Source organism: Nestor notabilis, unplaced genomic scaffold (genome assembly GCF_000696875.1).
Source record: "Nestor notabilis isolate BGI_N333 unplaced genomic scaffold, ASM69687v1 scaffold3729, whole genome shotgun sequence".
Classification (NCBI taxonomy): domain Eukaryota; kingdom Metazoa; phylum Chordata; class Aves; order Psittaciformes; family Psittacidae; genus Nestor; species Nestor notabilis.
In genome coordinates, this window is record NW_009944898.1 from 48809 (window position 1) to 62719 (window position 13911).

Below are 13911 nucleotides of genomic sequence, written 5' to 3' on the forward strand. Positions count from 1 at the left end.
TCTCTTCTCCAGGCTGAACAAGCCCAGCTCTCTCAGCCTGTCTTCATAGTAGAGGTGCTCCAGCCCTCAGAGCATCTTCACGGCCTCTGTAATCACTCCGACAGCCCCATGTCCTTCCTATGTTGGGACTCCGGATCTGGACACAGGACTGCACGAGGGGTCTCACCAGAATGGAGCAGAGGGGGAGAATCCCCTCCCTCAACTTGTTCATCACAGATGCTACATAAGAATTAGCAATTTTTAGGCACCTAAGTACGATCTATGGAAGGGGCTCCAGCTTTCAGGAGGTGCTGAGGGATCACCTGCTGATTAAAGGGCCTCCTCTGTCTGTCTTGAATCAGACATCCCTTTACAATGCCCTTTGGGTTTGGTCTGATTCTCCTCTCAGCTGCACTGAACTCTACAACCTCCACTTCACAATAGCCCCGGATGCGATGAACAGCACACAAAAAAAACTACCCATCGTATTCACGGCCAAGACCCATCTCCAAGGCAGGTGGCCTGCCATGGTGAGACATATGCAGGGCTCTAATGAGCAGTTTGCCAAAACCCATTTTGGCAAAGAGCAGAACGTTCTGCATCTGAAATTCACGCTCAGAACTGTGACATTTGCTAACACAGGGCAAGGCAATTTCAGCTGGGCTTCAGCGTTTGGACCAACAGCGCTCCACATGCGGGTGAGCTTAAATGTCCCTGGCAAGCTGCACAAAATCAGCAAGGAAACCATTCCTCCTTGTGCTGTGTGTTATGGAAAGAAGGCAATTTGTCTTTTTTGGATCAGCTGCACAGAAGGGCCTTTGCTGAGCCAGGAAAGCCTCTGGTCTGAGCTGCAGTGTAAGTCAAACCCCAATTCATCTGCTCGCCATGGTGTGGATTTGGGCTGTAACTGAGTTTTCACACCTTTTTGAAAACACACACACATGCTACAACTCCCCAGGGTGAGGAGAGGGGACACCCTGACAGCTTCGAGCACATCACTTTTGCAGCACAGCATTTCAGAGACATGACACAGCCAGACTTCGGTAAGGGCAGCTTCTTACTTGGGTAAGGTACAGCTTCTGCACCAGACTGTGCTGAGAGGAAGGGACCTGGATTGCACCCTCGAGCAGAGCAGCTAACACGCTGCTTGCCTTTGAAAGCCATCAATCCAATCACTGAATAGTACAAACTCCTGCCCAGTGCTTTACCTTTATGGGAGGTTTTCTTGTCAGGTGAGAGACCAGGAAGTTCATGGCAATGTCCTCGCAGTTGATGTATTCGTCCACCATGTCGCGGATGGCCTGTGGCATCACGTAGGAATACAGGTAGGCGTAGTACTGGAGAGGACACAAAGACACAGCGTTGCTCAAGGTGGGCCCATGCAGCAAGTGCCCACCCATCTCTGGTGCCATCTGCACCAGACCTGGAGTAACTGTGGCACCACAGGTGAGTATCCAGACCATGTGCTGGGATGTATCTGACTTGGAGCTCAAGGGTGCCAGCAGAGAGACTCCCCATAATGGAGTTAATCCTGCACCAAGGAGATCTGCTGTAGCCACAGCATCAGCAAGTCTATCCCAGAGCCGCCACCCTCACTGAGTCCTGAGGCTCCTGTAACCTCAGACATTGAGGAATGTGGTTTCAGCTCCCTCAGGTCTTGTTGTCTTTGCTGCTGTAGGGTCAGCACCGCAGCAGGAGCTGGGGGATAACCTCCCCAGTGTGATATGACAGCTCAGGACAGTCCCTCAGGAATTTCTCAAGGTCTGTTTGCCCACTGTCACCTCTCTCACACACAGAGGCACATGTCACAGAACCACCTTCTGCACTGCTCCCTTCCAACATAAACCAGCCACCAACCACATCCACCAGCCAGCCCATGCCAGCACACAGCCACAGGAACCCATGGCTCCTCTGCAAATTACCCCTTCCTTGCAACACTTGGAGCCTGTAAGATTCAAGGTGCTAAAGTAAAGACACAAGGGCAGGCAAAGACCATGGCCCACCTTGCCCTCACCATGTCCAAGAGCATCACTGAGATGTGCTTGGCCCTGTGCTCTATCCACCTGCTTCAGTACTGTGGTGCTTCTCATGTGGCTCAAACATACGCTGCTCATTGAGGAGAATGTTTGCTGGGACACAGACCAGTTGCCGGCCGTGTTCCAGTTTGGAGGAAGCAAGGAAAAAGGAGTGCTGGCCTCCAAAATTTGTTCTTTAAAAAACCCCGACAATCCCACAAACACACAGGCTCTGGTTACTGTGAGAAGGAAGGGAAAGCTCAAGGGTTTGTGTATCTCACCTTATGAAAGAAGGCAGCACCAGTGAGCACCATAGAGAGCTCACAAGAGTAGTTGGAGTTGTAGAGCCAGGACTGATGGGGGATGTCCCACGCGTGGTAGCGCCCCGGGAAGCCAACGATGCGGTCCCTTGCCTCTCTCCAGACACTGCAAACACAAAGCCTTTCAGTGAGACACAAACCCAGAGAGCCTGACCGGAGATGAGCAAGGTTCTGGAAGAGAACCACTGCACTCAAGACTATGCCCTTGATGCCAACGGACTGGCTCTTGAGGGGGGTTGCAAGTGATGGAGATGCCTATACATCAAAGGTTTGGCAACTGCTTCTCCAAAGAATGGCCTATACATATTGTAGTTTGAGCAAAAAGGAAAAACATCATTTAAATGTGCAACTGCCTTTCTTTAAAGCCCATTTAACTATTAAAAAGAAAAATACAGACAATTCCAACACGCAAGAGATGTCTTTTTACACAGGCTGTTCAGTGCAAGCTCGCCCACCTTCACAGACCAAAGCTCCACAGTGGGCAGGAGGGACTGACTGGCCATCCCAGCTGCCTGAGTGACATGTGAAGAAGGCTCACCCTGAGATACGTCCTCCTCCTGTTCTAGTGCAGGAAAGGGCTGAACACAGAAATCTCAGCTTTAATGGACAGGCAGAATTTGTTGACCTTCTCTTGTTAAAGGTTAAAAGCTGTAAGATATGAACTGAGGCACCCCTCAGTCAGCTCTCCCAAACACAGACCTACGTTGCTCAGTACAAAGCTGAGCTTCTTACCTTGGTCCTCTCCAAAGGAGAGCTCATTCACAGGGAAAGTGCTTTTAGCTCATAAATAAAGTATTTTCTAACTCATCAGGGCTGTTCTGTGGGTTTACAAGAAAGCTAACTAAAAAGCCCAGTGGTCCAAAATTAGTTTCAGAAATACACGAAGAATGGGAAATGTAAGACCTCGTGTGGAAAGGCAGAGGAGGCAGGGAAAGCGTAAGGTGGGAAACTCTTCCATTTGCCAGCAGCTTCCCGCAGCCCATGCAGGGGCTTCCCTGCATGACACATACACCAGCACTGCTTCTCTCTTATTTCCCCTCCATGGTAAAAACAGAGCAGCCAAGGCTTGGCCTGGGAGGAACCCAGCATCTCCTGGCCTCTTCCCCCAAATCCCTGGGACTTTCTGTCTCCCAGAAGCTCCGTTTCCTCCTCTGTAAGTCAAGATAATACCCACCTCCCTTTTGGAAAGCTGCTGAGATGCTGAAGACCCTGGTGTCACCAGATGGAAGATCTGCAGTGCCAAACTGCCAGATTCCCATCCCAAACCAGCACCTGGAAGCTTCCAGACTCTGACCGTACAGGAAGAACCTATGGGGCCATAAGTACATCCTTCACCCCAACACACACTCACAGTTGAACCATAGGGACTTAAATCCTGAGGTTCACATGGGAAAGCATGGACTTGCTTAACATTCTGCTCTCATTTAAAGGTACCTCTCCTTGAGGAAAGTCCCACACTGGCAGGAATAATTAAGAAAAAAGTCAGAGCCTAGTACCTAACCTGGGAAATAAATCCAGCTTCCACTGGCAGGATTTCGGCTTCCTTGGGATCAACCTATACCATCTTCCCAAAAGTTAGTGTCCAAGTTGCATCTCCAAACCCAGCGACTCCAGACTACAAGAAAGAAGTCCCAGGCAGGAGCCTGTTGGACATGGAAGGGTTTCTCCTTGTTCACAAGCACAAAACAGGACAGGAAGTGGCCTTTTTGATTTTCTTCCTCATGTGGATCATAGAAACATGGAATGGTTTCACCCCCTGCTATGGGCAGGGACACCTTCCACTAGACCAGGTTGCTCAAAGCCCTGTCCAACCTGGCCTCGACCTGCTGGTCACGCTGCTGGTGATGCAGCCCACGACACGGTTGGTTTCTGGGCTCGAGCACACACTGCTGGGTCATGGGGAGCTTCTCTTTGACCAACACCCCCAAGTCCTTCTCCTCAGGGCCTGTATTTGTGCTTGGGATTGCCCTGACCCATGTGTAAGACCTCACACTTGGCCATGAGGTTTGCAAAGGCCCACCTCTCCAGCCTCTGGATGGCATCCCTTCCCTCCAGAGTGACAACCGCACCACACGGCTTGGTGTTGCCAAGCAAACTTACTGAGGGCGCGCTCGATCCCACTGTGCATGTTGCCTACAAAGATGTTGAGCAGCGCCAGTGACAACACCAATCCCTGAGGAACATCACTTGCCACTGGTCTCCACCTGGACATTGAGCCATTGACCACAACTCTCTGAGTGCGACCATCCAGATAATTTCTTATCCACTGAGTGGTCCATCCATCAAATCCATGCCATACAAGGATGCCGTACGGGACAGAGTGATGTTCCTCTTACAGCTGCCACTTGCATCCCACTCGTGTTCCTCCCACGTCTCCTGTTCCTATGGCGAGCTACAGAAATGATGGCTGCAGGGCAACCACTGCCTGCTGAAGAGACCGAGGTTCCAAGAGCCCTGAGCATTCATTACACACAGCCAGGAGCAAAGACTTGTTTATTGTCATATCCTCTACTCAAATTAAACTCTGATATAACCTGGTAATGAAAACTGAGTAATTAACACCAACAGCAGCTTCCCTGGCACCATCTTCCCCTCAAGCACTTGTTTCCTGCGGTTTCTGTCAATCCAGTGTGATCATTTTGAAATGAGTTGAAACTACTCATTCCCTTTCACTTCTCCCACGTCTCGCTTTCCTATGAATGCAACACTTTCTCCTTCCCAGCTCAGCCACAAAAATAAGGATTTCTTTGGAGAATCATTTTGGGTACGCTCCTCAGTGAGGTTTGCTCAGGGTGCTCGCCTCCAGCTTGCTCCTGAGCAGTGAAGAGAGCAAGAAGAGGCTTTTGGCCCTAAGAATTACAGCCCAAAGCAAAATTTCAACAAAACACAGTTGTTATGGGCAGAAGTTCACTCAGTTGCTGAGACACCATCTCTTCCCTGGCTGAATGCATTAACACGGAGAGGCTCTGTGGGAACCAGGCGTTTGTAAGCGGGGGTATGAGTGAGAGTAATACATGGCACTTACAATTTTCATTTGATGCTCTCCAGGGCTAATTGGTAAAGCCCCAGCCAGGCGCTGTGGGTGAGTGAAGGAGAACGGAGACCAGAGGATGAGAAAACAGCCAAATCCAGATAGAGACCCTGAAACAGGGCACAGAAAGGAAGCCAGGAGTCCTGACGCCTACTCTCATGCTTTAATCACTTTAACACCTCATTTCTCATCTCTCAGAGAGAGCCTGTTTTGCGTCTTTTAATCTTCTCCCCAGACATGAGCCAACATGTTTTGGTGAGAGCGGTGAGCTGGGCCCATCACCTGCCCCCCAGCCAGCTCAGAGCAGCAGTCACAGCCCCTGCTCCTGGCCCAGTGGGCTGATGAGTCGCAGCCAAACAAAATCCGGTGTTCTCCTTGTGCCATCCTCACTGCCTAGTGCCTCTTTGGCAGTCAGTGAGGTTGTGCTGTACAAGCTGCAGGAGCATCCTGCAGAGACCTCCCATGGCAGAGCCCACGTAACTTCTCTCTCCCTTAGCCCCATAATCAGGGAAGTATTTTGCCAGGGCAAAGTCAAAGGAAAATTTCTGCTAGAGCAGAAAGGGGGTAGGAATAACAGCAACCAGCACCAGCCTTTTCTGTGTTACATCTCTATTTTCCATGCTCTGTAAAAATAAAATAGCCAAAATAGCTACCACATCCCAATGTCACATGGAGCAAAGAGGATGGCAGCCCACTGTGAGCACACAAGCATCACGTCTTTCGGCAGCTGCTAACATCCTGGCCTTGACAATGGGCACATGAAGGATGGAGTGAAACAGCCTCTTGGATTTGTTTTCCTGTTTCCTTCAACCCTAGGAAGCCAGGCACCCCCAAAGCCATTAAAGGAACATTATGAGCACAGTAAAAGCTGAAGAGTTGAGGTTAAGAAGCATGAGAATCGAGGCTGTCCAGACAACCCCGATTCCAAACTGAATCAGCCCACCTGCCTGCACTTGTTGAACAGCTTGTTAGAGCGTAATACTCTTCCAAGAAATTGAGTTGGAAAGCCATGGGAAGAGATGTGCTAGCCCTAATTCTGTCCCTGGCTTTAGTCACAAGGCCATGCTGCATTTGAGCAGACCCTAGATGCAGAAAACATCAGTGCAAAGGCTACATGTGCAGAGGCCACTCACCGGAACCCAAACATGATCTCGTCGTGGCGAAGGTGAGCATCATCATCAATGGACAAGATGGCCTCTGTCTCGATCTCATCCCATGGCAGGAACCGGTTGTTCAGGCTGTTCTTCTCTGTGCGGACGACCTAGGAGATGAACACACGATTGTTATGGTGGCTCTATGTACCCAGAGATACAGGGGCTGCACACTCCAGCTGTGGCAGTCCAGCATTTTGGCACTGCTTTGTAACCCCTTTCTAATCAAAAAGGACCAGCTCACTCGGGCACCAGTTCCAGCTTCCAGCCATTCTACCTGCAGCTTCCTGCCCATCTTACAGGGCTGTAAAAAGCCAAACCCAAGCCCCATGATGCCAGGACCCAGCTGTAACAGCTATGCCTGTGGTCACCTGCCCTTGCACACACAGGAGGGTGGCTCTGCAGTAATGATGAGAGGGAAACACACAGCCATGGCCAGACTCTCCTATGGCCACTGAAGAGTAGCCCTTGCAGGATGTCTCCAGTGCAGCTCTAAACTGAACTGTTTCTGCAACTACCCATGGTTTCTGCTTTGGACACAACTCATTTGCCAGGCCTCCCTCTCTCAAAACTCTTCCAGTTCCTCCCAGTACAACTTCCTTTATCCCCAGCCATACATGTGTAAACTCGTACTGAATTTCTCCCTCTTCTTGACTGCCCCTTCCATGCTGGACCCTTTCCCGCTCTTGCTCTTACACTTTGCCTGCCCTGGCTGATCTATAGTCACTCAGTTCATCCCAGGCTTCCCATCCCATTCAATCCTTTCAGTCATATTTCTGGCTCGCCTTCTGAACAATCTCTCTTGATTTAAAAATAAAGTCCAGCCTGGTGAAAAGAATAAGGCGTCACGGCAGTAAAACTCCATTAAATAAGATTACATTTGATCACACAAAAAAAGCCCACACTGAAACCATTAACAGTTGAAAATATTTGTATTGGGGATCTGCATGACAGCTGGTACAATTAAATTCCCATGTAAAGCCACTGTTAGTGCTTTCATCTGTCAATAGCTGCTGGGGGGGGAATGGAACATTCAACAAGAATGCATTAAAATATTTCACTGAAGATCCATCAAAAGCACGAACAATTTACTGCAGGGAGGTGAACAAAATACGCAGCTCTAAGGCGTGGTGGGGCAGGGCCAGAGCGGAGCCAGCGGCATTCCCACCCCAGGAGGGCTGCGAGGCAATTAGTGCCCACAGGAAAAGGCAAAGGCAGAGACAGACAATGCTGGCGCAGGAATCTCTCCCTCTCAAGGTGGAGAAGCATGACAAGAATCAGCAGAGTGTTTGTATTTACTTTCAGAGTTACGTGTGAGCCAGCAGATGCTCCTGGGGATTGTTTTTACCTGGGAACTGCTGGAAAAGAGGCGTTGCAGGAATCACAGTGGGAATGAGCATTGAGGAAGGAAGCGGGAGAGGTGGCAGCTCCACACACTGGTTCATGGGAGGCAGCTGGTTAAGACAGGAACCAAACACCCAGGAGGTCTGGCAACTTTATGGCCTTACGGCACTGGCCCAGGAGGCCAAGGGAGACCTGGACACAAGGAGGCCAACATGGGCACTGGAAAAACCATCTCTGTAGGAGCATCACCAAACCCAACATGCTGCGGGCATCCTCTGGAAAGGAGAGAAGCCAGAACGGTCTCCAGATTGTTGACAAGGAGAATTTAAGTCTCATTCTTCCTTGCAAATCTGCACTGGGAGCTGCTCTAAGGTCTCCCTGGAGTCTTCTCTTCTCCAGGCTGAACAAGCCCAGCTCTCTCAGCCTGTCTCCATAGCAGAGGTGCTCCAGTCCTCAGAGCATCTTCATGGCCTCCTCTAGACTTGCTCTAACAGGTCCATGTCCTTCTTATGTTTCCCCTGCTGAAGTCTTGTGATCACCATTTTTTTTCCTCCCATTGCAGATCCTGCATTCTGGGATGTCTGCAAACTTACTAAAACCAGCCCCAATACATAATTTAGCCTTCTAGCTAAAGAACATGTGCCACACTGGGTCTCTGCTGTTAGAATGGTATCTCCTTAGAAAGCCTGATATCAGGTGTCTTACTCATTAGGATTAGCAGAAGCTGGATTGAATCCATAGTAAATTGATATGCTTTCCAGGCAAGCTCCTGCCTTGCCAGTTGAAGATGTGTGGATGGCTAAAGGACAAAAGAAGCGCTAGCACCACAAGGCTGAGAAGCAGAAACCCTCCTCTGCCTCACCCATCTGCTGGGAAGTGGCTACCAGCTCACAGATCTAACAATCCAACAAAGTCAGGGCGGTTTTTCACCTGAGCTTTGGAGTCAGACACACCTTCTTGTTTTGTAAAGATCTGGACAGGAAGCAAAACTTGGCACAAGTCTGCAACGGGTACATTTCTGGTTACTGCACCAAGTCTGAAGCTGCAAAGGTCTGGAAGTGCCAGTATTCAGCTTTTGCATTTCACAGAAAATAGGTATCCTCTTGCCTTTCACCTGGGAGTATTTAAGATTTAAGTAGCCTGTAAATTTATAGATCCCAAGGAAAAACCTAGCAAGCTTTATTGATTTACTTGTTTTCCTGTAACATGCTGAACAACAACATGATGCAACTACTGTCAATTGAGAAAGTGAAGATCCTGCCTGAAACATCTGAAACTGGAGTCTCCAGAGAGATCAGTGCACTGGCATTAAACTCTTCCCAGAGAGGAGGATGCTACAAAGAAGTTGGGTACCTCCAAGCCTTGGTAAGCACATTCAATTAATAACATTAGCTCCAGCAAAAGTTAGAAGCAACTTAAAGCTATTGCCATCGATGGCTTGTTTTCAAAGAAGCTATCCTGATTCACAGAGCTTTTAGGAAGCAGCTGATTGTCACCAGACAACTATTCATCAGCTTTTGTAAATCCCTGTGCTTTCCCCTGGGTAACACCAAGGAAGCACGTGGGGACCTGAAGGCAGCAAGCTGAGATGGAAGCGGTGGGGTCCAGATTCGAAACCTTCTTCCCATCTCTCTATCCCCCTGAGACAGTTCAAGCATGGTGCTTCCCCAGGCAAGGCCAGGTTTTGATCTTGACTGCACACACTGCATCCCGAGCTGCAGAAATGAGGGCATCGCGTTAGGAGAAAGAAAATAAAACTCTTCAGAGAGATAAAAGTGAATTTTTGGGAAACTTCTGCTTTAATACAAGCAACTCATCTTCTGAAACAGGTTATAGGGAATGGGAAGATTATTTGGTTCAGGGACTTGAAACACGATTTCTCTCTCTTCTAAAGCTTTTACATCCCAATTGGCCTCTAAAAGCACCAGATTTCTCAGGCATGAAATGGACATTATAGGTACAAATGTACTCAGAAGCTTGTTAGGCCAGGTGAAAAAAGGAGGGTTATTAAAGCAGCTAAATACAAAAGAAGTCAAATCTTCTCCTTTGCATGGCATTAAGTGAGACTTAGCAATTTTTCATGATTTCATCGCACACTTAAAAGCCAGATCTAAACGTACAGAGAACAGGCATGTTATGTTGCCAAATTCAGGGATTTACAGGCCAGAGGAGGTCATCTTGATAATCTTGTGTGACCTCCTTATATGGTGGACCAGGACACTTGATGGAGCCACTCTTTCTATGGAAGACTTATCACAAGGCACTGTAACATCTACGAAATGCCAACTCAGACCAAATTACAAAGCCATGAATTCAAACTTCATGGCACCAATTGAACCCAAGATGTTTTCTGGAGAACCACTGGCAAATGGCGGGTGGGGTTGACAGGAGTAAATTAAGCCAAAAGAGACTTTAAGTCACCTACATAAACTTTCTGCATCATCCAGGTCACAGGGATGTGCCTCAGACCTGAGCTGTCAGCAGTACAAGCAACTCTGCTGGAAAGGCATCCTGTCTCCATTTGATGTCCACAGACGTCAAGAGCAGGGGATGCTCACTCTCAAATGTTAACAACTTGCTCCTTGTGAGTGTGCCTCTGGCCCCCATTTCCACCAAAGTACACTTGGTGGGCCTCATTCACACCAGAACAGCGCAGAGGTGCCATAAACAAAAAATGTGTTCTTTTTCAAACAGATGAGGTCTCAATCTCTCAGGGCTACTTCTGCTCTTCCATCATCTTAATGACTGATTTTGCCACAGTCTTGTTTCTCAATAGTCTTGAGCCAAGTGCTCTGTCAAAATCCAACCAAAGATGTTCCCTCAGCAAAGCTGAAATGCTGCGCTCCAGCAGAACAGAGAGTCAGCAGTTACCCATACCCAAGGAGATTAAAATAGTGAGGAGGACACAAAATCAGCCAGTGAGCTACAGGAGAGAGACAAACACATTTACCAAAAAGCCACCTTCCCTTACAGCAAACGTTAAGGCTTCAAACACTGAGCACAGCATCAGTGGTGAGACCTGCACATAAACTCTAGACCCTCCAGACTCAAAAGCAGACCAGTTTGTGCAGTTCTGGTTATCTTATTTTGGTTATTTTGGGCTTTTCCTTAGAATATTTTTTTCTTTTTTAAACACTCTGCTGTCAGCAAAATGTCCCCCAGCTCAAAATCATGACTCTCCTAAAAAAAAGTTTGCAAACTTTTGAAACAAACTTCAAGACCTAAAATGCCTCCAAAGCACTCGACACACCACATTAGAAGTTTCTGTTCCTTTCAGCAAATAAGTTCAAGGTGATTCAGTTCCAGAATGTGTGGGGTTTTTTTGACTCAAGGAGCACAAATCCCCACAACTCTATGAAAGCCCATTTGCTCCTGCTGTTGTTCATAGCCACACTGGCCAAATGGATCTTAAAAACATTAGAGAGAAACAAACCAGAGCATAAATCCAGAGTCTGACCAGCAATAATGCTGTTAACCAATACTTTATAGCACATTTTTATACATAAATACAGAAATGCAGTAAAATCAATATCTTCCAGCAATTTCCTTACTAGTGAGGCTTTACACTTAAACTTTAAATTAAGTGTCACATATAATTTGGCAGTGAAAACATGAAGAATGTCTATGCCCTTGGAGAAGTTCTGACAGCTCAACTTAGTGAACTGGATTTATTTCTGGGCAAAGAGCAAACTCTGCAAGAAATCGGGAACCTCATTGCTCGCATCAGGTCTTTTTGAGAAAAAAAAGCCAGAAGGATGCCCTTAGGAGAGCTGGATAATTTGGGGAGACAAAGAACAAGGTCTCAGGAAAATGATCCGTTTCCATCATTCCCAAATACATGCCAATTCAACCCAATTGGGCTGGGAAAATAGCACCACAGGGTAAATGGGGATACCATGAGCTCCATTTAACCATGCAGCTGAGAAATACAGTGCTGAAGACGCAGGAGCCAAATGCATCTGCCTCTTCCACCTGAAAAGTTGACCTCGATCTATACTTCGAAGCAAAAAGCTTGATTACTCCTGCCAGTGCAGGCCTCCAGGGAGGATGCAGATTTATAACTGTCGATCCCTTTTCTTGGCACCAACTCTGGATGTTTTATTAGTAAGATTCAGTGCAGCACATCTCCTGCTTTGCAGGGGAGTTCTCAAGCCAGAGGCTACGGGGCTATGTCCTTCTGCTTGACACTGTCCCAAGGAGCAAAGCCCTCTGCAAAACTCAGCTTAGTGTGATGGGGACAGCACTGACCTCGGGAGTGGGATCTGCCCAGCACCTCATCTGGGGCAATGCTCCCAACACGAACCTGATGTTCTGCTCTGCACTGAGAAGCAGCAGGTGTTTAGATCCTCTCCATCTCCCATATCATGAGTGGCCAGTCTGACTGCTTGGACTTGGCTCTAGAGGTACTACCATTGTCATCCCCACCACCCATCAAGGAAGTCAAGATTGGCACATCTGGGAGCTGATGCTCTTCCACCCACCCATATCCCATATCCTTGTTTCAAGTTGAGCAGGCTGCTTCCTATCCACCTTGATGATGGCTTTTCCTTTCTGCAGAAAGCACATGGGAAGCCAAGACTTCCCTAGCTCTGCCACGGACCTGCAGGCTTGCAGCACGTGTGTTTGCTAACGTGGAAAGAAAAACAATGAAAAATCAGCCAAACTGTCTTACTAGAGGTTAGAGAGAGCTCTGTAAGAAGACTTTGGGAAATGGCAAACTCCGGAAGAGGGGACAAAAGAGGAGGTACCAAGCATCCCTGAAACTGTTCTGAAATCAGACATTTATTTTCAGCTCCTAGTTTGGACAAATTTGGACATCCTCTGGTTAAGAAAGTTGCCCAGATAAGCCCTTAAGACCTGCAGACTACCAGATACACCAGGGTTCCTTCCCTTCACGCATCACCATACAAGGGCTGAGGTTATTTACAAGACTCCCTAGAAGGAGTTCTGTGTAGAGATTCAGGTATGCATAAGGAGAATAAATCACATCTCTTTTTACGATGGCTGACCCCAGTCCCTGCTCCCTCTGCAGCTGAGGTGTTAGATCAGACTGGCACTTGCTTCTCTGCATATGCAACCAGAGATGCAGACGAGATGACGACAAGTCTGCCTGGTCCCACAGAACAGCATCACTGCTGTAGCCGTGAGTTTTATCAGGAGTGTGATGGTCACAACAGGTTTGCACTGACCAGCAGGAAATCAAGTGACAAGTTTGGGATGTCAGACAGGGATACTGCACACTGTAAACATCCCAGCTACAGCAGGCATTCTGGCATCGGGAGAGGGCCCACATGGAAACAACACACCTGAGGTTCGCTTTCTTAAAAATTACTTTGATCCTGATTTCTCCTGTGCTCTATGTTAGCTTCCTCCTGTTTAATATGTCAGGGAGCTGACAAGAGAGAAGAGGCCAGTCCCAAGGCAAGCACCACATGTGCCTGTTGGCTGCATGATGAGAAGCCAAGCTTTCTGCCAAGGCTGCTGACAAGGAGAAGCCGGAGAAGCCAAAGAAGCTGTTGCCATCACTACAGATGCCACCGAAGATCTCTGCAGCCCTCTACCCACCCCCAGTTAGGGGATGTTCATGTGAATCATGCATGTCTGACCAAGACCGAAGTCTTTTTTTTTCCTCCCTTTTCTCACCATTTTATCTCTACCTGCTCCTGGGCAAGCTGAGATGCTCCACAAAGCTGGCAAAATCACCATGGCTCTCAGCCCAGACCTCAAATCTATCTGACTGCCCAAGGACAACTACATCCAACTGCCAAGGACGACTACAGCAGTACTTTCTGAAGGCTCAATTGCCTCCTGAAAGCGCAGCATCAAACTGAGCAGCCCTGGTGTCCTGCCCTGCCCACACAGCACTGTTTCCTCCTGCCAATCTCAACTCTCACCATGAGAAAATCCGCCCCATTTGCAAAGGACAGAAATTCATCCAATTCCTACTGGCCAGCATCCTGCTTTCCAAAGCCAACGCAAAAAGCACAGATCCAAGCCTTGAGCTCAGCCAGCAATTCTTCATTTCATGAGAATGAAAAAAAATCTGGCCTCGCCTGATACAACACGACTCT

At 48.2% G+C, this 13911-nt stretch overlaps 1 protein-coding gene across 1 annotated transcript in view; it reads right to left on the reverse strand.

Moving 5' to 3' along the window:
• The window catches only part of EXTL3 (exostosin-like glycosyltransferase 3), a 34123-nt gene that overhangs the window by 904 nt on the left and 19308 nt on the right, over nt 1-13911 (reverse strand). The window contains exons 2-4 of the mRNA XM_010022630.1: nt 6479-6606; nt 2276-2420; nt 1188-1316 (exon numbers count right to left, since the gene is read on the reverse strand). Of these exons, the coding sequence (XP_010020932.1) occupies nt 1188-1316; nt 2276-2420; nt 6479-6606 (402 nt within the window). The remainder of the gene's footprint in view (nt 1-1187; nt 1317-2275; nt 2421-6478; nt 6607-13911) is intronic.